Here is a 27710-nt window from a genome sequence, read left to right as displayed (position 1 = left end):
ATCATGTTTTGTTTTTTTTTCAGACTTTTTTGATGCAGTTTTTTATGCAAATTTTCAGCCGCCTTTTACAGTACCAGCAAAGTCTATGAGAAACCAGAATTCTCTGTTCACACATCATGTTTTTTTTTGTTGTTGTTCAGGATTTTGTGCCTTGCATGTTTTTTTTGGAAAATAGAGCATGTCACTACTTTCAGCGTTTGTTCAGCGTTTTTTCACCCATAGGAAGCAATGGGTGGTGAAAAAAACGCATCAAAAACGCATCAAAATTTGTATCAGTGTTTTTGATGCCAAAATAGAATGGGGTTCTTTTTTTTTTTGCACAGAACTTTATGTACATGCATAAAAAGAGACAGAAGGACAGTGAAAAAAATGCAGAAAAAATGCACCACAAAAGCATCAAAAAAGCACCAAAACTGCAAGAAAAATCCTGAACAAAATGCCCTTGAAGATCAGGTTTTGCTGCAGAAAATTGACGCCAAAAAACCATGATGTGTGGACATAGCCTTAGTGTGCGGTAAAAATGAACAGGCAATAAGATTCGTAAGGTTTGTATGATTACAGTGATACCAAATTTTTAGTTTTAAAAAAAAAATTCAGAACTTTGTTAAAAGAAAGTTGGGGTGTCACCATTTTTGAGACCCATAACTTTTTTTTTATTTTTCTACTGATGTGGCTGTGTAAGGGCTTGTTTCTTGCGTGGTGAGCTGTAGTTTTCATTGGTATCATTTTCAGGAGAATATGATGTTTCGCTTCTTTTTATTATACTTTGGGGGGAGCTGCAGTGACTGAAAAACAACAGTTCTGTGGGCGAGTTTGTCTTCTGTAGTTTTTTTTTTCTTTATATTTTTGCTTTTTTAAGTCCCCCTAAGGGGCCTTGAATCTGCAAAGGTTTATCACTTGTACTATATACTGCAATAGTTCAGTATTGCAATATGCAGTGAATTTAACAATCTCCTATGAAGCCCAGCCAGAAGGGCGTTCATGAGGCAACCCATCGGCACTGGGTAATCCCTGAATTGACACGCCACTTGAATGCTGCCGTCGCAGATTGAGAGCAGCGCTTAAGTGGTTAAACAGCAATGATTGGAGCTAGCTCTGGTCACTGCTGTTAGAGGCAGATGTCTGCTGTATAACACAGTCAGCACCTGCCGTATATGGAGCAGGCTCTGCTGCTGATCCTGCTCTGTACCCAGCACTGTGCCATAGATATACAGCAGATTCTGGAAGGGTCCAGGTCAGTGGTACCTGGCGGCTAGATGGAAGGTCCGCGAGTCTCCTACCTTTCAGCGTGGTATTTGATTTGTCAGTGCTGACACGAGGTCATCTGTGCAACGTGACGCCAGCCATGACCAAACAAAAGCTGAGTTCGGGACGCTGGAAGATAAGAGATTCTTAGGTCTACCGTCTAGCCACCAGGTACCACTGACCTGGACGCTGGACCGGTGTCCCACGAATCGATCCGCTCATCTCTACTCCGGACCTTTACCTATTAGCCTTAGCAAAGGGCATGTATGGAGGACCTAGCACAAGAAAGATTGCAAGGACTTGATCCCAATAGGAAATGTGTAATGCTTCATTTTCCATCTGGAGGCGCTATAGGAAAATTAAACACTTGCTGATGGGCCTCCGCACAGAATACCGCCTAAGCAATCCTAAGCACCCTGTTGTCAGAAGGATCCTTCTCACTCTTTTGAAGCAGACAAACCCTCCAAGTTTGATCACATTCATGGAAAAATCATTTGATCTGATGTCTACATAAATTTGTGAAATTATCTTCATGCTAATGTCTTTCTCTTCTCTGCAGATTATTAATGTGAAAAAGACGTCATTCAGAATCTCAAGACGTCTGTAATCCCAGATCTGCCGGTATACACTATGCCACCTGGCACATTTGCCGTTTGGATCCTATGCCTACTTGTGGGAGTTTCCAGTCAATATTCCCCAACGCCGCTGTCTCTCGAAGAGACTTCAGAACTATCGCAGTCATTGTATCAAGAACCAGCGGCCAACCTTCTGCAGGTGGATATAAATCTACAGAATGATACTAGTAATATCTCAAGTGAAAGCCAAGGAAGAATGCCACCTGGCTCACCTCCTCCTTGTCTGACTCGCTCTAAAATCAAGCACGCCTTCAAATACGTCACAACAATACTGTCCTGTGTGATTTTCCTGGTGGGGATTGTAGGAAATTCCACACTTTTAAGAATTATATACAAGAATAAATGCATGAGGAATGGACCCAACGTCCTTATCGCCAGCCTGGCACTTGGTGACTTGTTCTACATCCTAATCGCTATTCCCATCAATATTTATAAGGTTTGTTAATAGGGCTTTAAAATATTTATTGGTATTAAGGACCACAATGCCTGGACTGACCTTGGGTCTCCTGACCCAAAACTACTAGGTCATATATGCCATTGAGACTTGTGGGTCAGAAGACCAACGGTCAGTAATGAGGCTGCGGAAAGTACATGGACCATGAAATATGGCTGTCTGCACCCGGAGTTACTCAAGAAAAGCTTCAATCGATGCATTTTCTCCCCTTTTACTATAGGCAGCTGTGTTATGTGATCTCCAATCTGACAACCAGTAAAGTCCATGTTCTCCTGTGTATTCAGCAAGTTAGTCTCTGACTTTCCGTAAACAGCTCCATTCTAATGGGGCATTTCAAACCCACCGTTCTCCGAATTGGTGGGGATCTTAGGAGTCGTATCTCCACAAATCACAAAGTTAGATCACCTTTTCTGTGAATAGGTGATAATTTTTAATGTTGGGAATAACTCTTTAAGATATCAATTCTGCCTAAATATAAGAGAAAAGTGATATAGTAGGTGAATCACTTTCAATGTTTAGATGCAAAGTTATAAAACTCCCTTGACTCACACTGACTATCTCTATCATCTGTGTGCAGAATCTCCAGTGCATCCTATGAGATGCAGTTTCAGCCCTTTTCCCCTGCCTCCTGCTTGTAAACACGGTCAGGAAGAAACCCATCACAAGCAGGAGATGGAGTAGACATGTTAATTTTGCATTATAAAGAGTACTCTTAGACCGAAATAGGGGACAGCAACTCTGTGTCATTGATTTTTCATTGCTCCCGTGATACAGAACTCCAAGCTGATTACGGGCAATGTGATTAAATTCTGGACCATCTGTAAAGCTTTTAAGCATCTTCATAATAATTTTTCATGGCATTTATATATTAAAATCATCTTCACGACTTAATTGTTTAGGATCCCATCTCAAGTAACTCCAGGGATAGACCGTGCAGCTTCCAAGGAGCATTTGGAAAGGAAGCCTAACCCTGGTTGGCCCCATCCTATATGCTACTTGAACTTCATTGATGGAAAATAGTGGGTTGGGAATTGGTCCAAGGGTCAAGGACAAAGCATGGAGGAGGAAACAAACCCAAGGTCCATGTTGGATGGCAAAACTAAGTACCATATTGGTGGTCCATTATGATTTTTGCTATGAGGCCCCAAGAGAGCATCCCATTAGTATGAGCTTGTCTGATTGACATGACATTAAATGCTGTGCCAAAAAAATTGTCACACACAGTGTAGGAAAGACTAAGTGCAACACGAAGGGATGAGGGGAAGGAAGCCCAGACTAGGGAAAGAGGAAGTAGAGACCCCTAGGCAGATGTAATAACACCCTGCCTACCCTACCGTATCTATATTGGTTCCACACCAATCGCCGAGCAGGAAACCTAATCACTGTATATCCCTAGAGCTAGGCCGCAGATAGGGAGGGGGTGAGCACTGGTCAGTTCCCACTATAAACTAAAGACAACAAGGGAGACAAACAAAGGGGGGAAAACTTAGCTTAAGCAGACACCAGAGGGATAACACCAAACGTCCTCCAAGAGCACCAGAGAGGAAGCTAGCCGACTGCTATAGCTCCAAGCCTTCACAAGGGAAAATGAGAATATCACCGGCGACTCCCTGAAGCTGACTGAGAGTTTATAAACACCTAGAGCAGGGTGTGTCAATCAAAGCAGGAGGGAGGTTGCCGCTGGGTCCAAAAGTCAGAAGAATTAAGAAGGCATCTGCAATGCCAAACGCAGTGACCTTCTGCAGCCAGATGCAGAGCGACAGTCTGTTGCATCTGACACACCCGTGACAAAAATACTTTGTATTCAGTTAGCTAATAGGGGGTCCGTGTGTCCTATCACAGTATAGGTTAAGTTATTATTTTATTATGTCATTATTACAAAAAAAACTTATGATTCCTGTGTACTTGCAGCTACTGGCGGGGAACTGGCCTTTCGGAATTTATGCGTGCAAGCTGTTCCCCTTTATCCAGAAGGCATCTGTTGGGGTTACTGTGCTCAGCCTTTGTGCTCTCAGCATAGACAGGTAAAACGCAAGACCTTCCAATTCCCACAACTGTTAGGTTTTAGATTTCAATATGTCAATATAGTAATTCCTGACAACTTCTACATGGTCATGATCTACAGCTATATGATGATACTTTGTTTGCCATACCTGGGCAACCCCTTTAAGGCTGGGAGAACCATTCTACTTTATATAGACTCTTTGATCAAAAAAGTGAAAAACACTTAAAGGCATATTCCAGTCTACATAAATCAGCACCTATCCAGTGCATAGTTGATAACAATTAGATCGGGGTGGGTCCCAGCGATTGCCAGAATGGTGGTCTTGTGGTTTATTTTCTACCCTGGCTACAAGATCGTTGCCAGGAGGAGTTGAAGCAAGTGTGGAGAAGCAGGGAACAAATGTGACCGCCACCTCTGTTCAACTTCTCCTGGCCAGATTTGAATGAGGGAAACACAACGCATTGCATTACATACTGTTTATAGATTACCGCCTCCAGAGCTGTATTCACTATTCTGCAGGCTGCCTGTGAAAAAGAATAACACATTTGTTATTAAACACACCCTTAATAGTTAAAGGAAATATGTCACCAGGTTTTTCCTAGCCCATCTGAGAGCAACATGATGTAGGGGCAGAGACTCTGATTCCAACGATGTATCACCTACTTTATTGGTTGCTGCAGTTTTGATAAAAAAAAAGTTTTCTCTGCTGCAGATCTAGCAGTCCTCTAAATGCTGAGCTCTGTATAATCCCGCCCACACCACTGATTGGCACCTTCTGTGTGCTCTGTGCATAGGCAGAAAGCTACCAATCAGCTTGGACTACCTGGCAGCAGGTTTACTAGTCCTCTAGTGTTAATCTCCTGCTGATTAAACTGTGATTTTATGAAAACTACAGCAAGCAGCCCAGTAAGTGACACATCGCTGGAATCAGGGTCTCTGCCCGTACATTGTGCTGCTCTCAGATTAGGCAGAAAAAAAAATGGTGACCGATTCCTTTTAACCTGTCCTCCTGTAATGCAGGAGGAGTTTACTTCCATCACATATACGGATATTGTACAAAGCTTTTTGTAAAGACCATTTTTCAAAATGGAATGCACAAATGCAGCTCTGCGCAGAAGGGAATGCTGGGAGATTTCAGCTCTAAATTATATAATTAAGATACATACAGTATAAAATTTGCTCTGTGTTCATTATTTATCTTTTTTTGTCAGATATCGAGCAGTGGCCTCCTGGAATCGAATCCAGGGTATCGGGATTCCCGTGCGGAAGGCCATAGAGCTCACACTGATCTGGGCGGTAGCCATCATCTTGGCTGTTCCAGAAGCTATTGCCTTCAACTTTGTCAGTCTGCAAGTCAATGGGCAAACCATTCGGGTGTGCATGCTGCCACTGGAGAATCCGCCAGGGTTTGTGAAGGTAAAGAGCCCAAATACTTTCTTTTACATGTTTAAAAGACATATGTACATTTTATGCTCAGGTGTTCCCATTAAACAGAGATGATACGGAGGGATGCTCTGTACGAACAGCTTCCATTCTCGCAGATTGGGGCCATCCTGGTCATTCTTCTGTAAGACTACATTTTGCTGTAGGGAAGATGCGGCCATCTAGCGGAACCATTCTGGAGAAACCAGCACTGTGCCAGGGCTGCCATATTCTGGATGGGGTTATCTCTTATAAGACACCCCCTTTGGGAACATATTTTTTCTTGATTGAATGTATGTATTTTTGGCTAGAGAATTTTTGTAATTGGGAACATTTTTTCAAACATTTTTCAATACAGATTTTGCACCATTTACCTTTTATAGCCTCTCTATTACGCTATATATCGCTGGCTGCCATGAGTTAACTGAGAACGCATCAGTGATCTCCTTTTGCTGGTCCAATGGGAGAGTTTCTAACTCTTGTCTGTCTTTTTTTTTTAGCTGCTTTGAAATGACCACAGACCACATCAAAGTTTAGTGTTCAGGAGAAAAAAAGTGCCTGTAAAAGCCAAACGGGGCAACATTTTTAATGAATCCAAATTGCAAAAAATGATTTTTTTTGTCCCAAATACAAGAATTTAGGTCAAAATAAATTATCCTCAGAGGTGGTCAGTCCCTTTAATGCAACTGTGTACTGCATTTACAGCATACAAGGTTCCTGTACGGTTCCCAATACCGTCCCCAAAGTTTTGGACACCTACAAACTAGAGTAATTTAATGTCACAGGTTGTACCTCTAAAGTTTTCTTGTATAGGATAAAAGTGTTCATTTTTTATACTTCCAATAAATTAAAAGAAAGGACTAGTGATGAGCGAGCATACTCGAAAGTACTTGGTACTCGCCCGAGCATTTCAGTACTCGAGATGTTCGGAGCTCGCCGAGTACTTGCGAGATGCTTGGGCGGATGCTCGGGTCCCCTCCCTGCATGTTTGGGGCTCTTTAGAGCGCCAATCAACATGCAGGGATTGCCTGCCACTCACTGTAATGCCGTAGCCGTGTTGGTTGTGGCATTACAGTGATTGGCTGGTCGCACAGCATCATCAGGTCTATATCAGACCTGGCGCCGCCATGTTCGTCACAGTCACTCAGGAATCAGACAGTGTAGGGAGAGATTTGCTTGTGTATTAGGTAGTGTAGGGAGAAAAAACGTACATTACACATATCCATCTCAACAAACAGTCCTTCTGAGGACTAATCCATCTGCAGAGATTTCAGGCAGGCAGGGCATATAGGCAGTCAGTGTATATAGCAGACTGCAGTGCATATAGCACAAGAGGCTCCATTCCAATTCTGCCTTCTGCTGCTGTTAGATATTTCTAGACCCAGATATTTCCTGGCCCAGGAATACTTTTTTTGGATCTTAATCCTCATTATTTGCTTAAAAAGCAATCCAGAGAACACCGTTTTTCTGCGCCATTTGCTTGTTGGCACTGCAGAATGCAGCCAGGTCCTTTCCAAATTACAGTGCTAAAAATCCAGGTATTTAGAACTGTGTTTTCTCTGTCACACAGATCACATATACGCTGTCAGAAAATACTGCCATTTCTGGCCTCCATTAAAAATTTGTTTCAGTGTGTCAGTGAAGCAATTCACAGCAGTTTGCTGTTCAAACTACTTACCTACAGGCCAGGTATTTCCAACTGTGTTTTCTCCATCACACGGATCACATATAAGTTCGCTCCAAATTCAGTCATTTGTAGTGAGCGTGGATGATATTGTCCTCCATTTAAAATGGGCAAGGCACGTGGCAAGGGACGGGGAACTGGACGTGATGGTAATGGTGCATGCAGAGGCCGAGGACAAGGCCATGGGCAAGCTGAAATTGTGCAAACAACAAACACCCACATCTTCTCGCCCGACCTTCCTGTCCCAATTCCTAGGGGACCGCAGAACACCACTATTGAACCCAGAGTAGTGTCAAAAGGTTGTTGGTTGGATAGCGTATAATGCTTCCAGTCACTTAGCCACCACCACCACCCTGTCTTCCACACGGTCAAGTCTCAGTAGCCGTGAGTCTGGACCGCATATTCCTCACCCTGATCCTCTTTCCTCCCATCATGCCGAGTGCCCGGAGACAACTGATCCCACACTTGGAAACTCTGAAGAGCTGTTCACTTTTCCATTTATAGATTCGGGCCTCTTGCCCGGTCCACTTGAAGTGGGGCAAGAGGAGATCGCATGTAGCGAAGCTCAAATATTTGAGCAGCCACGGTCACACGGAGGCAACGGTAGGAAAGTGTCACAAGAGGTGGACGATGATGAGACACAATTGCCAGAAAGTCAGGAGGAGGACCAGGGTGCGGAAGTGGAAGATGAGGTGGTGGATGATATAGTAACTGAACCAACCTGGCAGGAGGACATGCAGAGCGAGGACAGCAGCAGACAGGGGGAGGGAGGCAGAGCACCCCAACAGGCAGGAAGAAGCAGTGTGGCGGCTGTAGACAGAAGGCAGGCAACCATTCCCCGTAACACCAACACTAAGGAAGTTGCCAGTACAACTGTTAGGTCCTCCAGAGTCTGGTTGTTTTTTAAAGACTCTGCCGATAACCCCAAAAAGGCCATTTGCACCATCTTCCAGGCCAGAATCAGCAGGGGTGGAAAAACGTCCAGCCTGACCACCACCAGCATGATCAGGCACATAGCAGCAAAGCACCCGACTTTGTGGGCCAAACCCCAGGGTACAGGAACAGTGTCTGTGGGTGGCACCATTGCTTCTTCCGCTGTTGTGCATGCAAGCCAATCCCCTGTCCAAGGTGCATGCGAAGATGCCTCCTTCCCTGCACCTGTCGTTGCACACTCTCCAGTAGCATCAGGAAGCACGTCCACGTCCTTGTCCCAGCGCAGCGTTCAGCTGTCCATACCCCAGTCCTTGGAACCCCAGCGCAAATATGCAGCCAACGCCCCACAGACCACACTACTAAATTCTCACATTTCACGACTGCTTGTACTCGAAATGTTGCCTTTTAGGCTCGTGGAGACGGAAGCATTCCGCAACCTGATGGCGGCGGCTGTCCCTCGGTACTTGGTCCACAGCCGCCACTATTTCTCCTGGTGTGCCGTCCTAGCATTACACAAGCACGTGTCCCAAAACATTAGCCGTGCCCTTAAACAACGCAGTTACCGGGAAAGTCCACCTAACCACGGACACGTGGACAAGTGCTTGTGGGCAGGGACGGTACACGTCCTCACGACGCCAAGGATTGCGGGCCCTAGGTCAATCAGGGTTGGCCCCATGGTCTACAGCTCCTGCACCTCATCCTCCTCAGCCTCCTCCTCTTCAGCCTCCATCTTCGAAATGACCACATCAGTCACAAGCTGAAAGCACTGCAGCACTGCCTCGGCCAAGCGGCAACAGGCTGTGCTGAAGCTAATATGCTTAGGTGACAAACCGCACAATGTTGAAGAGTTGTGGACAGCTCTGAAAGAGCAGGCAGATCTGTTGCTCACACCGCTGAACCTACAGCCAGGCATGGTCGTATGTGACAATGGCCGGAACCTGGTGGCGGCTCTGAGGCAAGGCGAGCTCACACACGTACCATGCCTAGCCTATGTGCTTAACCTTGTGGTTCAGCAGTTTCTCAAATCCTACCCGGAGCTGCCGGATTTGCTTCTTTAATTACGCCGCCTGTGTGCCCATTTTAGAGAGTCAGCTATAGCTTCCGCCGCCCTTGCCGTGTTTCAGCAGCGTTTGCAGCTTCCAGCTCACAAACTGGTGTGTGATGTCCCCACGCGCTGGAACTCTACACTTCAGATGTTGGGAAGGATTTGTGAGCAGAAGGGGGCAGTTGTTGAGTACCAGCATCAACAAGGCCGTCGGTATTCAGTTCAGACTCCACACATAAGACCCCAGGAGTGGACATGGATGTCAGACATATGTACCATCCTCCAAAAATTTGAGGACTCCACCAAGATGGTGATCGGCGATGAAGCCATAATTAGCGTCACCATCCCACTTCTCTGTCGTCTGAAACGCTCTCTGCTCACAATCAAAGAGGATGCATTGCAGACGGAGCACGATGAGATGGAGCAAGGAACCATACAGGGTGATTACACACAGCCCAGCCTCATCTCATCCCAACGTGGATTGGGTGACAATGAGGAAGAGGAGGAGGAAGAACAGGAGCTAGTTTAATGCGCTATAGACGGTACTACCTCCACAGCTGTCATACCGTCTGTTCAGTGTGGATGGCCAGAGGACAGGGAGGAGGAGGAGGAGGAGAGCATGGTCAGTCATCCTCTTGGTGAGGACACGGAAGTCTTGCCTGTTAGTAGTCTGGCACGCATGGCTGAGTTTATGTTACGCTGCCTTTCCCATGACCCTCGCGTTCTCAAAATTTTGAGTGACAGTCATTACTGGTTGGTGACCCACGCTTCAAGGAGAACTTTATATCTCTTATTCCTGAGGCGGACAGGTCTACAAAAATAGGGCTGTACCAGAAGGCCCTTGTTGTGGAACTATTAAAAAAATTCCCATCTGAAAACGCTGGCGGCAGAGGTCACACTTTGTTGGACAACCAAGGAGTACAGGCGAGAGAGACACAACTTCAATCCAGCAGAGGCAGGGGAACACTGTCAAAGTTCTGGGAGAATTTTCTCTGCCCCTCCCATCGCACAAGCCCTGAGGCGCGGGGTACTCTCACAAGGAGAGCAAAGTTTGGGAAGATGCTGAGGGAGTACCTTGCCGACCGTACCAATGTCCTCCGTGATTCCTCTGTGCCTTATAATTATTGGGTATCCAAGCTGGATACGTGGAATGAACTGGCTCTCTATGCCTTGGAGGTCCTGGCCCGTCCTGCCGCCAGAGTTTTATCAGATCGGGTTTTTAGTGCCGCTGGTGGAATTATAACTGATAAGCGCATCTGCCTGTCAACTGAAAATGCTGACAGGCTGACTCTTATAAAAATGAACAAGGGCAGGATTGGGCCAGACTTCTCAACACCACCAAATGATAGCAGCATAATATAAACTCAAATCCAGTGTCTATTCTTGGGAGGTGTATTCCCATGCACCTCTTCACACCCACACATGGGTATACGCTTCCTGATTTTGGCTATTTGCTCTTGTCCTCCTCCTTCTCCTCATCCTCCACCATATCACCAGGGTGACCGTGGTCCGTGATGCAACACCCACATAACTTTTTTAAAGGGTGTTTATGATGCCTGTAAAAAATTTCTATACAGTATGTTCATGTATACCCCCCAGGGGTAAATGTTTGTCAGCCCATACACTTAGTGCATGGGCATTACAAGTATAGGAGGCCCGCTCCTTTCTAATGGGAACATTTTTTTTGAGGCCTTCCTCCACGCCTCTTCCAAGGGGCATTGGAGTGCCTCCCAATTTTTGGCAGCCCTTGAATTCACTGCATAGGCACCCACAATGGGAGACCCAATTCCTAATAATGGGAACATTTTTTTATGATGAGGCCCTCCTCCACGCCTCTTCCAAGGGGCATTGGAGTGCCTCACAATTTTTGGCAGCCCTTGCATTCACTGCATAGGCAAACACAATGGGAGACCCACTTCCTAATAATGGGAACATTGTTTTCAGGAGGCCCTCAGACCTCCGTGTCTCTTCCAAGGGGCATTGGAGTGCCTCCCAATTTTTGGCAGTCCTTGCATTCACTGCATAGGCAAACACAATGGGAGACCCAATTCCTAATAATGGGAACATTTTTTTATGAGGCCCTCCTCCACGTCTCTTCCAAGGGGCATTGGAGTGCCTCACAATTTTTGGCAGCCCTTGAATTCACTGCATAGGCAAACACAATGGGAGACCCACTTCCTAATAATGGGAACATTGTTTTCAGGAGGCCCTCAGACCTCCATGTCTCCTCCAAGGGGCATTGGAGTGCCTCCAAATTTTTGGCAACCCTTGCATTCACTGCATAGGCAAACACAATGGAAGACCCACTTCCTAATAATGGGAACATTGTTTTCAGGAGGCCCTCTGACCTCCACGTCTCTTCCAAGGGGCATTGGAGTGCCTTCCAATTTTTGGCAGCCCTTGCATTCATTGTATAGGCAAACACAATGGGAAATCCACTTTCTAATTATGGGAACATTTTTTTATGAGGCCCTCCTCTAGGTCTCTTCCAAGGGGCATTGGAGTGCCTCCCAATTTTTGGCAGGCCTTGCATTAACTGCATAGGCAAACACAATGGGAGACCCACTTCCTAATTATGAGAACATTGTTTTCAGGAGGCCCTCCTCTAAGTCTCTTCAAAGGGGTATTGGGGTGCGTCGAAATTTTGGGCAGCCCTGCCACTCACTGCATACGTAATAACAGTATCGGAGACCCACTCTTTAGTAATGGGAACAATAAAACATAGCCTGCTGATGGCTCTCTAAGAATAGTGAGGGCCGACTGCAGGCCCTATAACAATAGGCTTTGTGACTTTCAGAGTCCCTACTTCATAAATGAAACACGATGTGTCTGATGATATCTCACACACCACAAGGCCAAATAAGTTTGTAAAATGTTAAAATGACATTTCCTGGTGAATGCAATTGTCACGGTTGAAAGCAATGCAAAAGTGAAAAAACGCATTAAAAACGCTACGTGTGAACATAGCCCAAGGTGTAGAGGAGCATTTTTGTTTTTGGTTATTTATTTTGCTTTATATACAAGTCATTACCCTGGAAAGGATGTTCCTTAACATATTTCCCAGGAAAATCCATTTTGGTTTCGTTTTGGTATGTTTTATTGTGAGTCCATAAAAGTGGCGTAATACCTCTGACAACGTTGTTGACAGAAGTGACCTAGGAGTCAGAAATGCTTCCAGGGGTATTCCCCATGTCATTTGAGCACTGATCCCATCGATTTGGGCAATTTATAGGCCCTCTGCAGACCGCCGGGGGAAGCCGCCTGAAAAATGCTCTATTTTCCCATAGAGTTACATTGGGCTCGTTGCTCGGTCGAGCACCCGAGTATTCCAATGTGCTCCACCCGAGCAACGAGTACCCAAGCATTTTAGTGCTCGCCCATCACTAGAAAGGACACATTCAGGGGTGTTTTTTTTTTACTTAAATGCATGAGTTTGGGGCTAAAACTAATTTTTGAAATTGGGTTTCATTAATGAAAGTCAATGGAAACAATTGTGGGTACTCCAAAATACAGGCATTTATGCAAAAAAAAAAGTCCATGAAGGCGTCCATATCCTTTACCGTTATGGGTGTCACTGAGCGTCTGAGTTCACCATGTCTGAACCTACTAACAGTATATCTGTCTGTGCTCCAGTTCTATCAAGCGGTCAAAGTCTGGTGGCTTTTTGGCTTCTATTTCTGCTTGCCCCTGGCCTGCACCGGAGTCTTCTACACCTTGATGTCCTGCGAGATGCTGAGCATGAAGAATGGGATGAGAATTGCGCTCAATGATCACATGAAGCAGGTAAAGTTTTGTTCCCCAGAGGCAAAAAATAATTTTCCAACATGTGCAGGGGACAGAGCTTAATTATTTTGGAAAACCCCTACGGCTGCAGTTTGTTATAAAAAAAAAAGTGCTTTACTCACCCTCCATGGGTCCAACAAAGAGTCTCCCCCCACTGCTCCAGTTGTCTGATGCGCTGACGTCCCAAGCGTTGCAGCCAATCAGTGAGCTCAGAGTTGACGGCACAAGCCTTTGAGCTAATTGATTGGCTGCAGTATTGTCAATGTGACGTTAGTGTTGCCGGTAATAATAGACATTGGGAGCAGTGGCGGAGACTCAGCATTGGACCTGGGGAGAGTGAGTAAAAAACTTTTTTTTAAAGAAACTGCAGCCGGGTGAACAGGGGTTTTTCAAAACCTTTTTAAGTTTTCTTTGAAAGTGATTGGACCTGACCCGTAGATCAGAAACACAGCCATACTTATGGTGATATGTGATGACCATTTAAATGAATGGACATCCAAGTAATAGATGGAAATGTCTGGCTTGTCAAGGCGAGAGTCATTCTATCTTAGCAGATTTCCTCTCAGGCTGATAATTTATACCCATGGGCTATGTCCATCCGTTTTTCAAAAACGTTAAAAAAAAAAGACATAAAGAGGCCCAAGAGAAAAGCTTAGCAACTAAAGATAGGCCATCAATGTTAAAGTCCCGAATCTTCCTTTTAAGCCTATTTATTACCAATCCTCTACCCCCATTAATAAGGCATAAGGAAAAAAACTGGAACAATTTTACAGTTAGTGATCATTAGAAGGACCACTAAAATGATTGAAATTAGAGGGTGGGGGTTCCACTATTAACGTCCCTAAAAATGGTTTATTAACTCACTAAAAGAAGACTGAAATTTGGCTTTAAAGGGTTGTTCATTTATTTTAATAAATGTATTTGAGAACTGATTTACTAATGTATAAGTATCACAGGTTCTCCTCCCTCCTCGCAGACTGCGCTGCTCTCTGCAGGGGATCATGTGACCGATCCTGTCCATCAGCCTCCTCCAATTGGAAAACATGTAAATGAGAAAGCTGCTTTTCCATTGGAGAAGGTGGATGGACAGAACTGGTCACATGATCCTCCGCGGAGAGCAGTGCAGTCTGCGAGGAAGGAGGAGAACCTGTGCAGCCTGTAAGACTTGGTCGACTATAATATGTTTATTCTTCTAGAGGAGGGAAGTGGCTAAGACGGTGTTCTGCCTGGTGGTGATCTTCGCTCTGTGTTGGTTGCCTCTTCATGTGAGCAGCATATTGAAGAAAACCGTGTATGATGGAACTGATCCACACAGATGTGAGCTGCTCAGGTACGATTCCAATCTTAAGGGGTTGTCTAATTTTGGGGAGAATTTTTTTTTTTTTTTTTAAGTTTAAATGCATATACTTTGGGCTAAAAATTATTTTGACAATTGGAATTCATTAAAGAACTTGCACGGTTTGGCTTTTGCAGGCTCTTTGTTTCCCTGCACATTCAACTTTGAGGTGATCTGTGGTCACAACTCAGCTGAGAGGAGCTCAGAAATAGAGGGATATAACAGTCAGAAACTCTCCAATCAGACTGTGAGAACGAGCTCACTGACAGATTCTCAGTTTACTCATTCTGCAGCCGTCAATAGACATTACAACCCACAGGCTATAGGAGGCAAAATGCAACATTTTTAATGAAACCCAATTGCAAAAATAACTTTTTAGCCCCAAATACAAAAAAAAAAAAAAAAGATGGACTTAATTCTACATAAACTAATGCCCACAAAATAAGCAACAATGGGCCTAAATTCCTCCAAAACGATGGGAGACTGATAACATCACACAGAAAATGATTACTTCACGGTATTGCTCCAGAAGTTGGTTCTGAAAGCTCTATATTCATGGGGTGTACTTACGGTAATTTTTCACACATCGATTCTGCATTTTGGCCTAGATTTTGGTAATCAAATAGCAACATGGTGTGCTTGGTCATGTGTTGTTCATCTGAAGCTGCGGTTACCTCATTTCTAATGAAGGTCCTGGAAGCGACAGGTCTTGGTCAGATCTTTTTTTTTTTTTTTTTACAAGATTGTTTGGAAAGTTAATAAAAATTCTGCATTTTCTTAACTTCTCTAATTTTCTTCATTCAGCTTTTTCTTGGTGGTGAATTACATCGGGATCAATATGGCCTCTCTGAATTCCTGCATAAACCCAGTGGCACTCTACTTCGTCAGCAGAAAATTCAAAAACTGTTTCCGGGTAAGATGATAATGCCATTATCAAGATACATATCAATGAATGGGGAGGAGCAATTTGGGCACTTGCCCAGGGCCCTATCCATAAAAGGGACGCCCTGCTTCTGCTGTCCCACCAGTCCATGAAATGAGCAGGTGGGCCGCTGCCTGTCCAACTGATTATTCAGTCTGCAGACTTTGTGAACCCCGAAGAGTACACCTCCGATGTGGTGTGGCAATGGTCGGGAGTGCACCTCCAATGTGGTGTGGCAGAGGTCGGGAGTGCACCTCCGATGAAGTGTGGCAGAGGTCGGGAGTGCACCTCCGATGAAGTGTGGCAGAGGTCGGGAGTGCACATCCGATGAAGTGTGGCAGAGGTCGGGAGTGCACCTCCGATGTGGTGTGGCAGAGGTCAGGAGTGCACCTCCGATGCGGTGTGGCAGAGGTCGGGAGTGCACCTCCGATGCGGTGTGGCAGAGGTCGGGAGTGCACCTCCGATGCGGTGTGGCAGAGGTCGGGAGTGCACCTCCGATGAAGTGTGGCAGAGGTCGGGAGTGCACCTCCGATGAAGTGTGGCAGAGGTCGGGAGTGCACCTCCGATGAAGTGTGGCAGAGGTCGGGAGTGCACCTCCGATGAAGTGTGGCAGAGGTCGGGAGTGCACCTCCGATGTGGCGTGGCAGAGGTCGGGAGTGCACCTCCGATGTGGCGTGGCAGAGGTCGGGAGTGCACCTCCGATGTGGCGTGGCAGAGGTCGGGAGTGCACCTCCGATGTGGCGTGGCAGAGGTCGGGAGTGCAACTCCGATGTGGAGTGGCAGAGGTCGGGAGTGCACCTCCGATGAAGTGTGGCAGAGGTCAGGAGTGCACCTTCGATGAGGTGTGGCAGAGGTCGGGAGTGCACCTTCGATGAAGTGTGGCAGAGGTCAGGAGTACACCAACGATGCAGTATGGCAGAGGTCGGGAGTACTCCTCCCATGTGGTGTGGCAGAGGTCGGGAGTGCACCTCCGATGCAGTGTGGCAGAGGTCAGGAGTGCACCTACGATGCTGTGTGGCAGAGGTCAGGAGTGCACCACCGATGCTGTGTGGCAGAGGTCAGGAGTGCACCACCGATGCTGTGTGGCAGAGGTCAGGAGTGCACCACCGATGCAGTATGGCAGAGGTCGGGAGTACTCCTCCCATGTGGTGTGGCAGAGGTCAGGAGTGCACCTCCGATGCAGTGTGGCAGAGGTCAGGAGTGCACCTCCGATGCAGTGTGGCAGTGATCAGAAGTGCACCTCCGATGCGGTGTGGCAGAGGTCAGGAGTGCACCACCGATGCGGTATGGCAGAGGTCGGGAGTACTCCTCCCATGTGGTGTGGCAGAGGTCGGGAGTGCACCTCAGATGTGGTGTGGCAGAGGTCGGGAGTGCACCTCCGACGTTGTGTGGCAGAGGTCGGGAGTGCACCTCTACCAACTCTCCTCCTGTCTTGCTTTGGCACTGCCAGTGTTGTATTGTGACCTGACAGCCACAGTTTGGCACCAGGACGTAGTACACATAGCACCGCCCATCAGGACTCAGTACAGCGTCTACATTGACCTCGTCACCTCCTGTTATGAATGATGAAGGTAAATGCAATGTAGATGCCTTGAGGATGCCCCACCTTGAATTTTGCCATCAGGAAAGTTTGTCTAAAACTAGTCCTGGCTATTACTGAGCAGTTTTACAACAGCGATTATATTTCTTAAAGGGAACACTTCCTTGGATTTTTAGAACTGAAACTGAGCTCATCGGTCGATCGGTGCTGCTCCACTGATTGTTGAAGTTTTTCTTTTTTTTCTGTGCCCTTCTGTTCCAAAGTTGTGACCCCAACTGGTGCAAAATTTCTCTTCAACTAACTGGGCGTATACCACAGAACGTCTCTGTGGACTTTTTCTCCTCCAATCAAATCATGGCCACGCCCCCCGAGAAGTCCTGTGGTATACGCCCAGTAGGTAGAAGGGAAAATGTGCTTCTTGATTTTTGAGGGGCATAACTTTGGAACGGAGGGGCTCAGAAGAAAAAGAAAAACTGTTTAAGATTCAGTGGAGAAACACCAATTGGATGAGGTACTCAGTTTAAATTATAAAAAAATCCCCTGAAGTGTCCTTCTTAAGGGCTTTGTCCTATTTTTATGCAGCTGTTACGCTCGGGTTGGGAGAGCCGCCGACCAGTCCGTGCATTCCGGTGTGATCTTGGCCATGAAAGGCTCATCCCTCAGTAGGGTCATGGTAGAAGCATGTGTCAAATCTCAAGGTTTTACACTGTTCTTTTTCTGCCTAGCAAGTATTGTTTCCTTAAGGGTACATAATACCTTTAAGAAAAAAAAATGCCTTTTTTTGTGGCTTTTGTTGGCTGCAACCAAATGTTGGTGTTTTTGTTCACTTGTCTTGCTCTTTTAAGGGACAAACATGTGTTTTCTTTAAAAAATGCAGCCAGCTCCAGAGTTAGCAGTTTTTGAAGCTCTGTTCTGGCATTTTCCTAATCTCTGTTCAAAAAGATGCATATCTTGATCTGCGTTGTGAGTTTTTTTTTGTGCCTTTTTTTGGTTGTGGTATTTTACAATACAAATCATTCTAGTTCATTACATGATCAATGAATTACTTGAATAGTATGTGAAAAAAAAATCAGCAATAAATTCACAATAAAAATGATGATAATATAAAAATAATTATTTTTAGAAAAAGGAAAACAAAACACATATTAAGAAAAAAAAACGTGCATTTTTATGTTTTTTTGAAGAAAAAAATAAAAAAGGCTAATAGGGTTGTCTTATGAGGGCAATCGTTTTCTCATACTTTTTTTTAAGGTACAGTGGGTACGGAAAGTATTCAGACCCCTTTAAATTTTTCACTCTTTGTTTCATTGCAGCCATTTGAAAAATTCTAAAAAGTTCATTTTTTTCTCATTAAAGTCCACTCTGCACCCCATCTGAAAAAAAACAGAAATGTAAAAATTTTAGCAAATTTATTAAAAAAGAAAAACTGAAATGTCACATGGTCATAAGTATTCAGACCCTTTGCTCAGTATTGAGTAGAAGCCCCCTTTTGATCTAGTATAACCATGAGTCTTCTTGGGAATGATGCAACAAGTTTTTCACACCTGGATTTTGGGATCCTCTGCCATTCTTCCTTGCAGATCCTCTCCAGTTCCGTCTGGTTGGATGGTGAATGTTGGTGGACAGCCATTTTCAGATCTCTCCAGAGATGATCAATTGCGTTTAGGTCAGGGCTCTGGCTGGGCAAGTCAAGAATGGTCACAGAGTTGTTCTGAAGCAACTCCTTTGTTATTTTAGCTGTGTGCTTAGGGTCATTGTCTTGTTGGAAGGTGAACCTTCGGCCAAGTCTGAGGTCCAGAGCACTCTGGAAGAGGTTTTCATCCAGGATATCTCTGTATTTGGCCGCATTCATGTTTCCTTCAATTGAAACCAGTCGCCCTGTCCCTGCAGCTGAAAAACACCCCCATAGCATGATGCTGTCACCACCATGTTTCACTGTTGGGATTGTATTGGGCAGGTGATGAGCAGTGCCTGGTTTTCTCCACACATACTGCTTAGAATTATCAACAAAAAGTCCGATCTTCGTCTCATCAGACCAGAGAACCTTATTTCTCATAGTCTGGGGGTCCTTCATGTGTTTTTGAGCAGACTCTATGCGAGCTTTCATATGTCTTGCACAGAGGAGAGGCTTCCGTCGGGCCACTCTGCCATAAAGGCCCGACTGGTGGAGGGCTGCAGTGATAGTTGACTTTGTGGAACTTTCTCCCATCTCCCTACTGCATCTCTGGAGCTCAGCCACAGTGATCTAGGGGTTCTTCTTTACCTCTCTCATCAAGGCTCTTCTCCCACGATTGCTCAGTTTGGCTGGACAGCCAGTTCTAGGAAGACTTCTGGTGGTCCCAAACGTCTTCCATTTAAGGATTATGGAGGTCACTGTGCTCTTAGGAACCTTGAGGACTGCATACATTCCTTTGTAACCTTGGCCAGATCTGTGCCTTGCCACAATTCTGTCTCTGAGCTCCTTGGACAGTTCCTTTGAGCTCATGATTCTCATTTGGTCTGACATGCACTGTGAGCTGTGAGGTCTTAAGGCCCCGTCACACTAAGCGACGCTGCAACGATCCCGACAACGATACGACCTGTCAGGGATCGTTGCTGCGTCGCTAATGTGGTCGCTGGTGAGCTGTCAAACAGGCAGGCTCACCAACGATCAAGGGAGCAGCGACATCGTGGAAAGAATCTTTCCACGATGTCCTGCTCCTGGTTACCAGCCTGCTGAAGCAGGAGCAGGCTGGTAACCATGGTAAACATCGGGTTACTAGGGGCACACGCGCTCCTAGTAACCCATTGTTTATCATGGTTACCACTCTGCTACAGTGAGCGGGAGGTTACCGCTCACTTTAGCAGGCTCATAACCATGATAAACAACGGGTTACTAAGTGCGCGTGTGCCCCTAGTAACCCGATGTTTATCATGGTTACCAGCCTGATCGCTGCTCCCGCTGGTCACACACAGCGATGTGTGCTGACCAGCGGGAGGGCAACAACCAAAAAATGGTCCAGGACACTTTGCAGCGATCAGCGACCTCACAACAGGGGCCTGATTGCTGCAAAGTGTCACACATAGCAACATCGCTGGTGAGGTCGCTGTTGCGTCACCAAAACCGTGACACAGCAGCGATCTCGCTATGTGAGACGGGGGCTTTATATAGACAGGTGTGTGCCTTTCCAAATCAAGTCCTATCAGTTTAATTAAACAGCTGGACTCCATTGAAGGAGTAGAACCATCTCAAGGAGGATCACAAGGAAATGGACAGCATGTGACTTAAATATGAGTGTCTGAGCAAAGGGTCTGAATACTTATGACCATGTGATTTCACTTTTTCTTTAAGAAATTTGCAAACATTTCTGTTTTTTCCAGTCAAGATGGGGTGCAGAGTATACGTTAATGAGAAAAAATAAATTAACTTTTTAGAATTTACCAAATGACTGTAATGAAACAGAGGGAAAAATTTAAAGGGGTCTGAATACTTTCCGTACCCACTGTATATGGACGTCAGACACTATGAACTCCCCTTTATTAGTCAAGGTGGAGAGCTTTATATATACAGTTATATGAAAAAGTTTGGGCACCCCTATTAATCTTAAGCTTATTGTTTTATAAAAATTGGTGTTTTTTCAACAGCTATTTCAGTTTGATATATGTAATAACTGTTGGATACAGTAATGTTTCTGCCTTGAAATGAGGTTTATTGTACTAACAGAAAATGTGCAATCTGCATTCAAACTAAATTTGACAGGTGCATAAGTATGGGCACCTCACCAGAAAAGTGACATTAATATTTAGTAGATCCTCCTTTTGCAAAAATAACTGCCTCTAGTCGCTTCCTGTAGCTTTTAATGAGTTCCTGGATCCTGGATGAAGGTATTTTTGACCATTCCTCTTTACAAAACAATTCCAGTTCAGTTAAGTTTGATGGTCGCCGAGCATGGACAGCCCTCTTCAAATGATCCCACAGATGTTCAATGATATTCAGGTCAGGGGACTGGGATGGCCATTCCAGAACATTGTAATTGTTCCTCTGCATGAATGCCTGAGTAGATTTGGAGCGGTGTTTTGGATCACTGTCTTGCTGAAAGATCCATCCCCTGCATAACTTCAACTTTATCACTGATTCTTGAACATTATTGTCAAGAATCTGCTGATACTGAGTGGAATCCATGCGTCCCTCAACTTTAACAAGATTCCCGGTGCCGGCATTGGCCACACAGCCCCAAAGCATGATGGAACCTCCACCAAATTTTATTGTGGGTAGCAAGTGTTTTTCTTGGAACGCTGTGTTTTTTTGCCGCCATGCATAATGCCTTTTTGTATGACCAAACAACTCAATCTTGGTTTCATCAGTCCACAGGACCTTCTTCCAAAAAGAAATTGGCTTCTCCAAATGTGCTTTTGCATACCTCAGCCAACTCCGTTTGTGGCGTGCTTGCAGAAACGGCTTCTTTCCCATCACTCTCCCATACAGCTTCTCCTTGTGCAAAGTGCGTTGCATAGTTGACCGATGCACAGTGACACCATCTGCAGCAAGTTGATGCTGCAGCTCTCTGGAGGTGGTCTGAGGATTGTCCTTGATTGATCTCACCATTCTTCTTCTCTGCCTTTCTGATGTTTTTCTTGGCCTGCCACTTCTGGCCTTAACAAGAACTGTCCCTGTGTTCTTCCATTTCCTTACTATGTTCCTCACAGTGGAAACTGACAGGTTAAATCTCTGAGACAGCTTTTTGTATCCTTCCCCTGAACAACTATGTTGAATAATCTTTGTTTTCAGATCATTTGACAGTTGTTTTGAGGAGCCCATGATGCCACTCTTCAGAGGAGATTCAAACAGGAGAACAACTTGCAAGTGGCCACTTTAAGTAGCTTTTCTCATGATTGCATACACTAGGCTATGAAGTTCAAAGCTCAATGAGGTTACAAAACCAAAAAAAGTGCTTTAGTAAGTCAGTAAAAAGTAGGTAGGAGTATTTAAAACAAGAAAATGATAAGGGTGCCCATAGTTATGCACCTGTCAAATTTTGTTTGAATGCAGATTGCACATTTTCTGTTAGTACAATAAACCTCATTTCAAGGCAGAAACATTACTGTGTCCAACAGTTATTACATATATCAAACTGAAATAGCTGTTGCAAAAACACCAATTTTAAGAAAACATTAAGCTTAAGAATAATAGGGGTGCCCAAACTTTTTCATATAACTGTATATAGATAGATATTTATTATTTTTTTATAATAAAATGAAAAATAGATATTATATTTAATGTAAACATAAATTACTATAAAAAAAAATATATATATATACACATACAGGTGCATCTCATTAAATTAGAATATCATAAAAAAGTTAATTTTTCAGGTCTTCAATACAAAAAGTGAAACTCATTATATAGAGTCATTACAGAGTGATATATTTCAAGTGTTTATTTCTGTTAATGTTGATGATTATGGCTTACAGCCAATGAAAACACAAGAGTCATTATCTCAGTAAATGAAAATAATTAACAAAAAACACCTGCAAATGCTTCCTAAGCATTTAAAAAGGTCCCTTAGTCTATTTCAGTAGGCTCCACAATCATGGGGAAGACTGCTGACTTAACAGATGTCCAGAAGGCAGTCATTGACACACTCCATAAGGTCTCAGAGTTCCAATTTTCATTTGGAAATGAAGGTCCCAGAGTCTGGAGGAAGAGTGGAGAGGCCACAATCCAAGCTGCTTGAGGTCTAGTGTGAAGTTCCCACAATCAGTGATGGTTTGGGGAGCCATGTCATCTGCTGGTGTAGGTCCACTGTGTTTCATCAAGACCAAAGTCAGCGCAGCCGTCTACCAGGACATTTTACAGCACTTCATGCTTCCCTCTGCCGACAAGCTTTTTGGAGATGGAGATTTCATTCTCCAGCAGGACTTGGCCCCTGTCCACACTGCCAAAAGTACCAATACCTGGTTTACAAACAACAGTATCACTGTGCTTGATTGGCAGCAAACTCGCCTGACCTTAACCCCATAGAGAATCTATGGGGTATTGTCAAGAAGAAGATGAGAGACACCAGACCCAACAATGCAGATGAGCTGAAGGCTGCTATCAAAGCCACCTGGGCTTCCATAACACCTCAGCAGTGCCACAGGCTGATCGCCTCCATGCCACGCCACATTGATGCAGTAATTGATGCAAAAGGAGCCCGACCAAGTATTGAGGGCATTTACTGAACAGACATTTCAGAAGGACAACATTTCGGATTTTAAAAACATTTTTCAAGCTGTTGTTATAAAGTATTCTAATTTACTGAGATAATGACTTTTGTGTTTTCATTGGCTGTAAGCCATAATCATCAACATTAACAGATATAAACACTTGAAATAGATCACTCTGTTTGTAATGACTCTATATAATATGAGTTTCACTTTTTGTATTGAAGAACTGAAATAAATTAACTTTTTGATGATATTCTAATTTAATGAGATGCACCTGTACATACATACGTACACACACAGAGGATACAATCTGCTCTGTAAATTAACTTACTCTGCATTTAATTATATATTAACTTTGCATTTCTGTTCCCTAGTCTTGCCTTTGCTGTTGGTGCCACAGGCCCAGCCTGGCGATCACACCCCTGGATGAAAAAGGTTCTGGAGGAAAGTGGAAAGCCAACGGCCACGACCTGGTCCTGGACCGAAGCAGTTCTCGTCTTACCAACAAATACAGCTCTTCCTGAAGACTAAATGAAATACCCTTATATCACACAGAGGCCTATTTTCTACCTTATTTCTCACTGAAATCCAAAAAGTCCTACAGTGAGCGCACTTCTCTCTGTGTGTAAGGTTCCCATTTCATCTGGACCATTACATGGGACTGTAGCCAACAAGTTACTAAGCTCGTAAAAATCGGCATAAATCTGATGGCTTGGCATAAAGCTAGAACTGATAAAAACATAATATTGGTGTATAGCGGGCTGCCAGGAGTCCTTACAAGATGAAAACTGAACATTTTTGAACATAAGTACCTTTAGAAGTTCTCCTTTAAGAGCAAAAGTTCTTCCAAGCTTATTACCGTAACTGAAGATTGTTCAGGGTCGTGAGGTGACTTTTGCTCTTACTGTCCCTTTAAATAAAAGAGGCCACTGGGGTGGACTTTCCGAACACTGCCATTTACATCTATCATGTAATATAGTCTTATTTTCTTGTATATTAACGATGCCGGTAATGTTATGCTCCGTTTAATCATATATCGCTGGAATATATCATCATTTGATGATGGGTGGGAGGGTTAAACCTGTAAAACTGGGTGGCCAAACGTGCCGCTGTGCTGGGGAACAATTCTTATATAGATGTGTTGGTGTCCCAACTCTTTATAAAGTGATGCGAATCCTAGCGATATCCCAATAAAATAGGAAAATCCCTTTAAATGAGTATTTCAAGTTTAGCAAATGACCAAAAGCCACCAAAAACAACGCAGCTTCCCATCGTAAGACGTTAATATACATCCTATGTTAGGTGCAGATGTATGGGGCAGGCTCAGGATCTGAGCCCACTCCATAGACGGCGGGTGAAGGCTGTGTTATATAGCTGTTACCATCCTCTAACAGCAGCGATCTGAGCGAGCTCCGATTGCTGCTGTTTAACCACTTTCGTGCTGTGCTCTGCCGGCATTTTCATTTTCATGGGTTTTAATTTTGGGGGCGTATGCTACAAGATCGTAGGGTGCTGATGTGTGAACACAGCAGCCAGAAGCTTTCTAAGGGCCCTGTCACCAAGCCACCTTTGTACTCCCATGAAGCCCTGCCTGAGGCTAGGGTTCATAAGAGATGGTCAATACTGAAGCATTGCAGTATACTGTATACTACGAGTGATCGCAGGGTGCAGTTCCCTATAGGGACTAAAAAATAAAATAAACGTTAATTAAAAATATATATATTAAATATTATTTAATAATTTTATTATTAAATATTTAAAAATATATATTATATATATATATATATATATATATATATATATATATATATATATATACATACACACACACACACACACACACATAAATACTGTATACATATATATAGAAGTTTGAATCACCTTTCCCTCACTGAAAAAGAAATTTAAAAAAAAATAATATTTGGGAAAAAATTTGATCTATGAAAATCTAAAATTAACTCATGATAAAAAAAATCTAAATACAAGAATTGGAGGTGTTTTTTCCAGTAATTTACATCTCCCCCCCAAAAAATCATATAAAATTTCTCAAAACACATGTACCCCAAAATGGTAACAATGAAAAAGTCATCAGGCCACACAAGTCTCAGCTCCATCGAAGGAAAAATAAAAAACCTTTGTGTCCCAGAAAACGACAACAAAGCAATTTTTTTTCATTTTTCTTTTTGGAAAGTTCAGAACTTTAACTACTAAAATATATAGTCCTGGTAAATGAGTATATTATTTGCTAAACCCAAAACACTTTTTTAAAGGAGAACTTATCCAGCCGTTCAGTCAACCAGAGGCAAAAAGTAGCCAAACATCACCAGCTTGGCCACCGACATGTACAGTTAATTTACCTTTTTTTTTATACTAGTATGATGTAAAGACCTGCAAGTCATAGGAGATCATATATTATAGTATCACAATACTGTTTGGCCCGTGATGGGTATGTCTTAATATTATTGTATTAAAAAATAAAACTTTTTTTTTGTAAAAAAAAATAAAAAAATATAAAAGATTTCTGACTATGTGAGATCTTTTTTTTCATAGTCTATTTACTCACTTATACAGCGCCATTAATTCCACAGCGCTTTCCAGACATTATCGGCACTGTCCCCATTGGGGCTCACAATCTACATTCCCAATCAGTATGTCTTTGGAGTGTGAGGAAACCCACGCAAACACGGGGAGAACATACAAACTCCTTGCAGATGTTGCCCTTGGTGGGACTTAAACTCAGGACCCCAGCGCTGCAAGGCTGCAGTGCTAACCACTAGGTAGGGTGTCTATTATCTAGTGCAGTGACAGGGAAGGTTGCACCACTCGGGGATGTTGTTTCCATTAGAGTTGAGCAAAAAGATTTGTGCTGCCCTAGTCCACCATCCAGCCCTTGGTGGTAGTTGAATCTGGGCAGTTCCCACTTCTGCACCCGTCATCCTTATCATTACGTCGCCTAGTAAGTGCAAGAGGACCCTGGGTTGCCGGACCGAGGATGCCGGTCACAGCAGGGATGACTTTCCGCATGCTGCTGCCGCCACGGAGAACCGGCCAGCACACAGGACTGGGGAAATATAAATCTCATTCTCAACGCTAGCTTCCATATACCCTCAGCATTGAAATTCCCCTCTGCCAAGATATTGCACACACAAGTAACGCTACGTCAGAGCCCTAGGACTAGAGTATACGTTAACCGCATGCATATGGCTCCGTTCACCTAATAGAACAGGCATTGTGAAACTACAACTCCCAGCATTCCCTGAAAGTCACAAGCTGTTGATAAAATGTCAGGGTGCATATATCTATATATCCTTCATGTGTAAGAGATATCAATCATATGCAAATCAGCCTGAAAGTGCAGAGGGCGTGTCACTGCACTTAGATGTCAATCAAGTGGATTGACACACCTCCTGTGCATTTCTGGCCTGATTTGCATACAGTTTCTACACTTCATTTACCAACTGATCTGTGCAAAAAAAAAAAAAAAAGTTGTTTTTATTGGGGGCCTATAGAGCCTTGTCATTACTTCCATATCTAAACACATGCTGACAGTTTCCCTTTAAATGGATTGTCCACTTATCCCTTTTTTTTTTTGTTAGAAGTCAACCATAAGGTATCCAGCTGCTGGAACTAAACAGCATCAGCATAAATGCTCCTATAGCGCCCCCACAGGATAAAGGAAGCATTACAATTCCCAATAAAACCAGGGTGTATTTGTCATGCGTAGATAAGACCTGCAATAGCAAGAAATGTTTTCAATGTCTGGGAGTAGGAGGTCTGAGCAGTGTTAAGCGCTGGGTTTTCTAATTGATCAGATGCTTATTTTTAATCCAGCATGTAAAGGGAATAGCGGCAGCTCCCGGCCTCTTCTATCGGATTGCTTTCCATCTGATCAGACACGAGCTGCTGACTCACCTCCGCCATCTGCGCGCTCTTTAATCTATTACCTGGGAGGAAATGCTCCACGAACTGAAAGCATAAGCATCTTCACAGCCGTCTGGAAAACTTTTCAAAAGCTTCTTTGTGGCTCGGACACGAATTAGAATCTAAGGTTATCGGATCTCAAAGCTTCAGACTGCGTCGTCCTAATTGTACAAAGAGCTTCGCTGCAGGGGGGAGGACGATGGAGACAGAAGCCCACGTCTAAATGAGAATTCAAAAGACCAATGAAGCGGCCGCTGCTTACAGGGGAGATTCGGCAGAAAATTACCTATTGATTAAATCAGGTTTTTGTTGCCTTTTTTTTCCCAGATCTAAATTAAAAATAAAGAAATCTTGCAATTTTCACACTGACCACTGAGGCTTTTTTTTTTTTTTTTTTTTTTCAGGACTAATTCTTTCTTTCGTTTCAGGAAACAACACATGCACAAAGCCACAATGGTCAAGCACCGACCCTGTCTTTTATAGTGAAACATCTAATTAGCGTGTGCAAAGTTCATTGTGCAGGGAGAGGGAACTGTGACATCGCCTGTTGTGATTGGTGGATCCTGTCTTAGAAGCTGTGTATAGAGGTGTTACCTGTC

General features: G+C 44.0%; 1 protein-coding gene across 1 annotated transcript in view; it reads left to right on the top strand.

Annotated features, from left to right (window-relative positions):
- LOC141154865 (endothelin receptor type B-like) overlaps positions 1 to 25144 on the top strand; it is a 45953-nt gene extending 20809 nt beyond the window's left edge. The window contains exons 2-8 of the mRNA XM_073641385.1: positions 1805 to 2316; positions 4246 to 4358; positions 5551 to 5755; positions 13057 to 13206; positions 14403 to 14536; positions 15347 to 15455; positions 23565 to 25144. Of these exons, the coding sequence (XP_073497486.1) occupies positions 1876 to 2316; positions 4246 to 4358; positions 5551 to 5755; positions 13057 to 13206; positions 14403 to 14536; positions 15347 to 15455; positions 23565 to 23714 (1302 nt within the window). The 5' untranslated portion in view covers positions 1805 to 1875 and the 3' untranslated portion in view covers positions 23715 to 25144. The remainder of the gene's footprint in view (positions 1 to 1804; positions 2317 to 4245; positions 4359 to 5550; positions 5756 to 13056; positions 13207 to 14402; positions 14537 to 15346; positions 15456 to 23564) is intronic.
- Positions 25145 to 27710: the final 2566 nt, after the last annotated feature.

The sequence above is a fragment of the Phyllobates terribilis genome, unplaced genomic scaffold (genome assembly GCF_046119375.1).
Source record: "Phyllobates terribilis strain yellow unplaced genomic scaffold, ASM4611937v1 Scaffold_7__3_contigs__length_470593459, whole genome shotgun sequence".
Lineage (NCBI taxonomy): Eukaryota > Metazoa > Chordata > Amphibia > Anura > Dendrobatidae > Phyllobates > Phyllobates terribilis.
The sequence above is the reverse complement of the archived record's forward strand: the minus strand, read 5'-3'. Positions and strand labels throughout refer to the sequence as shown.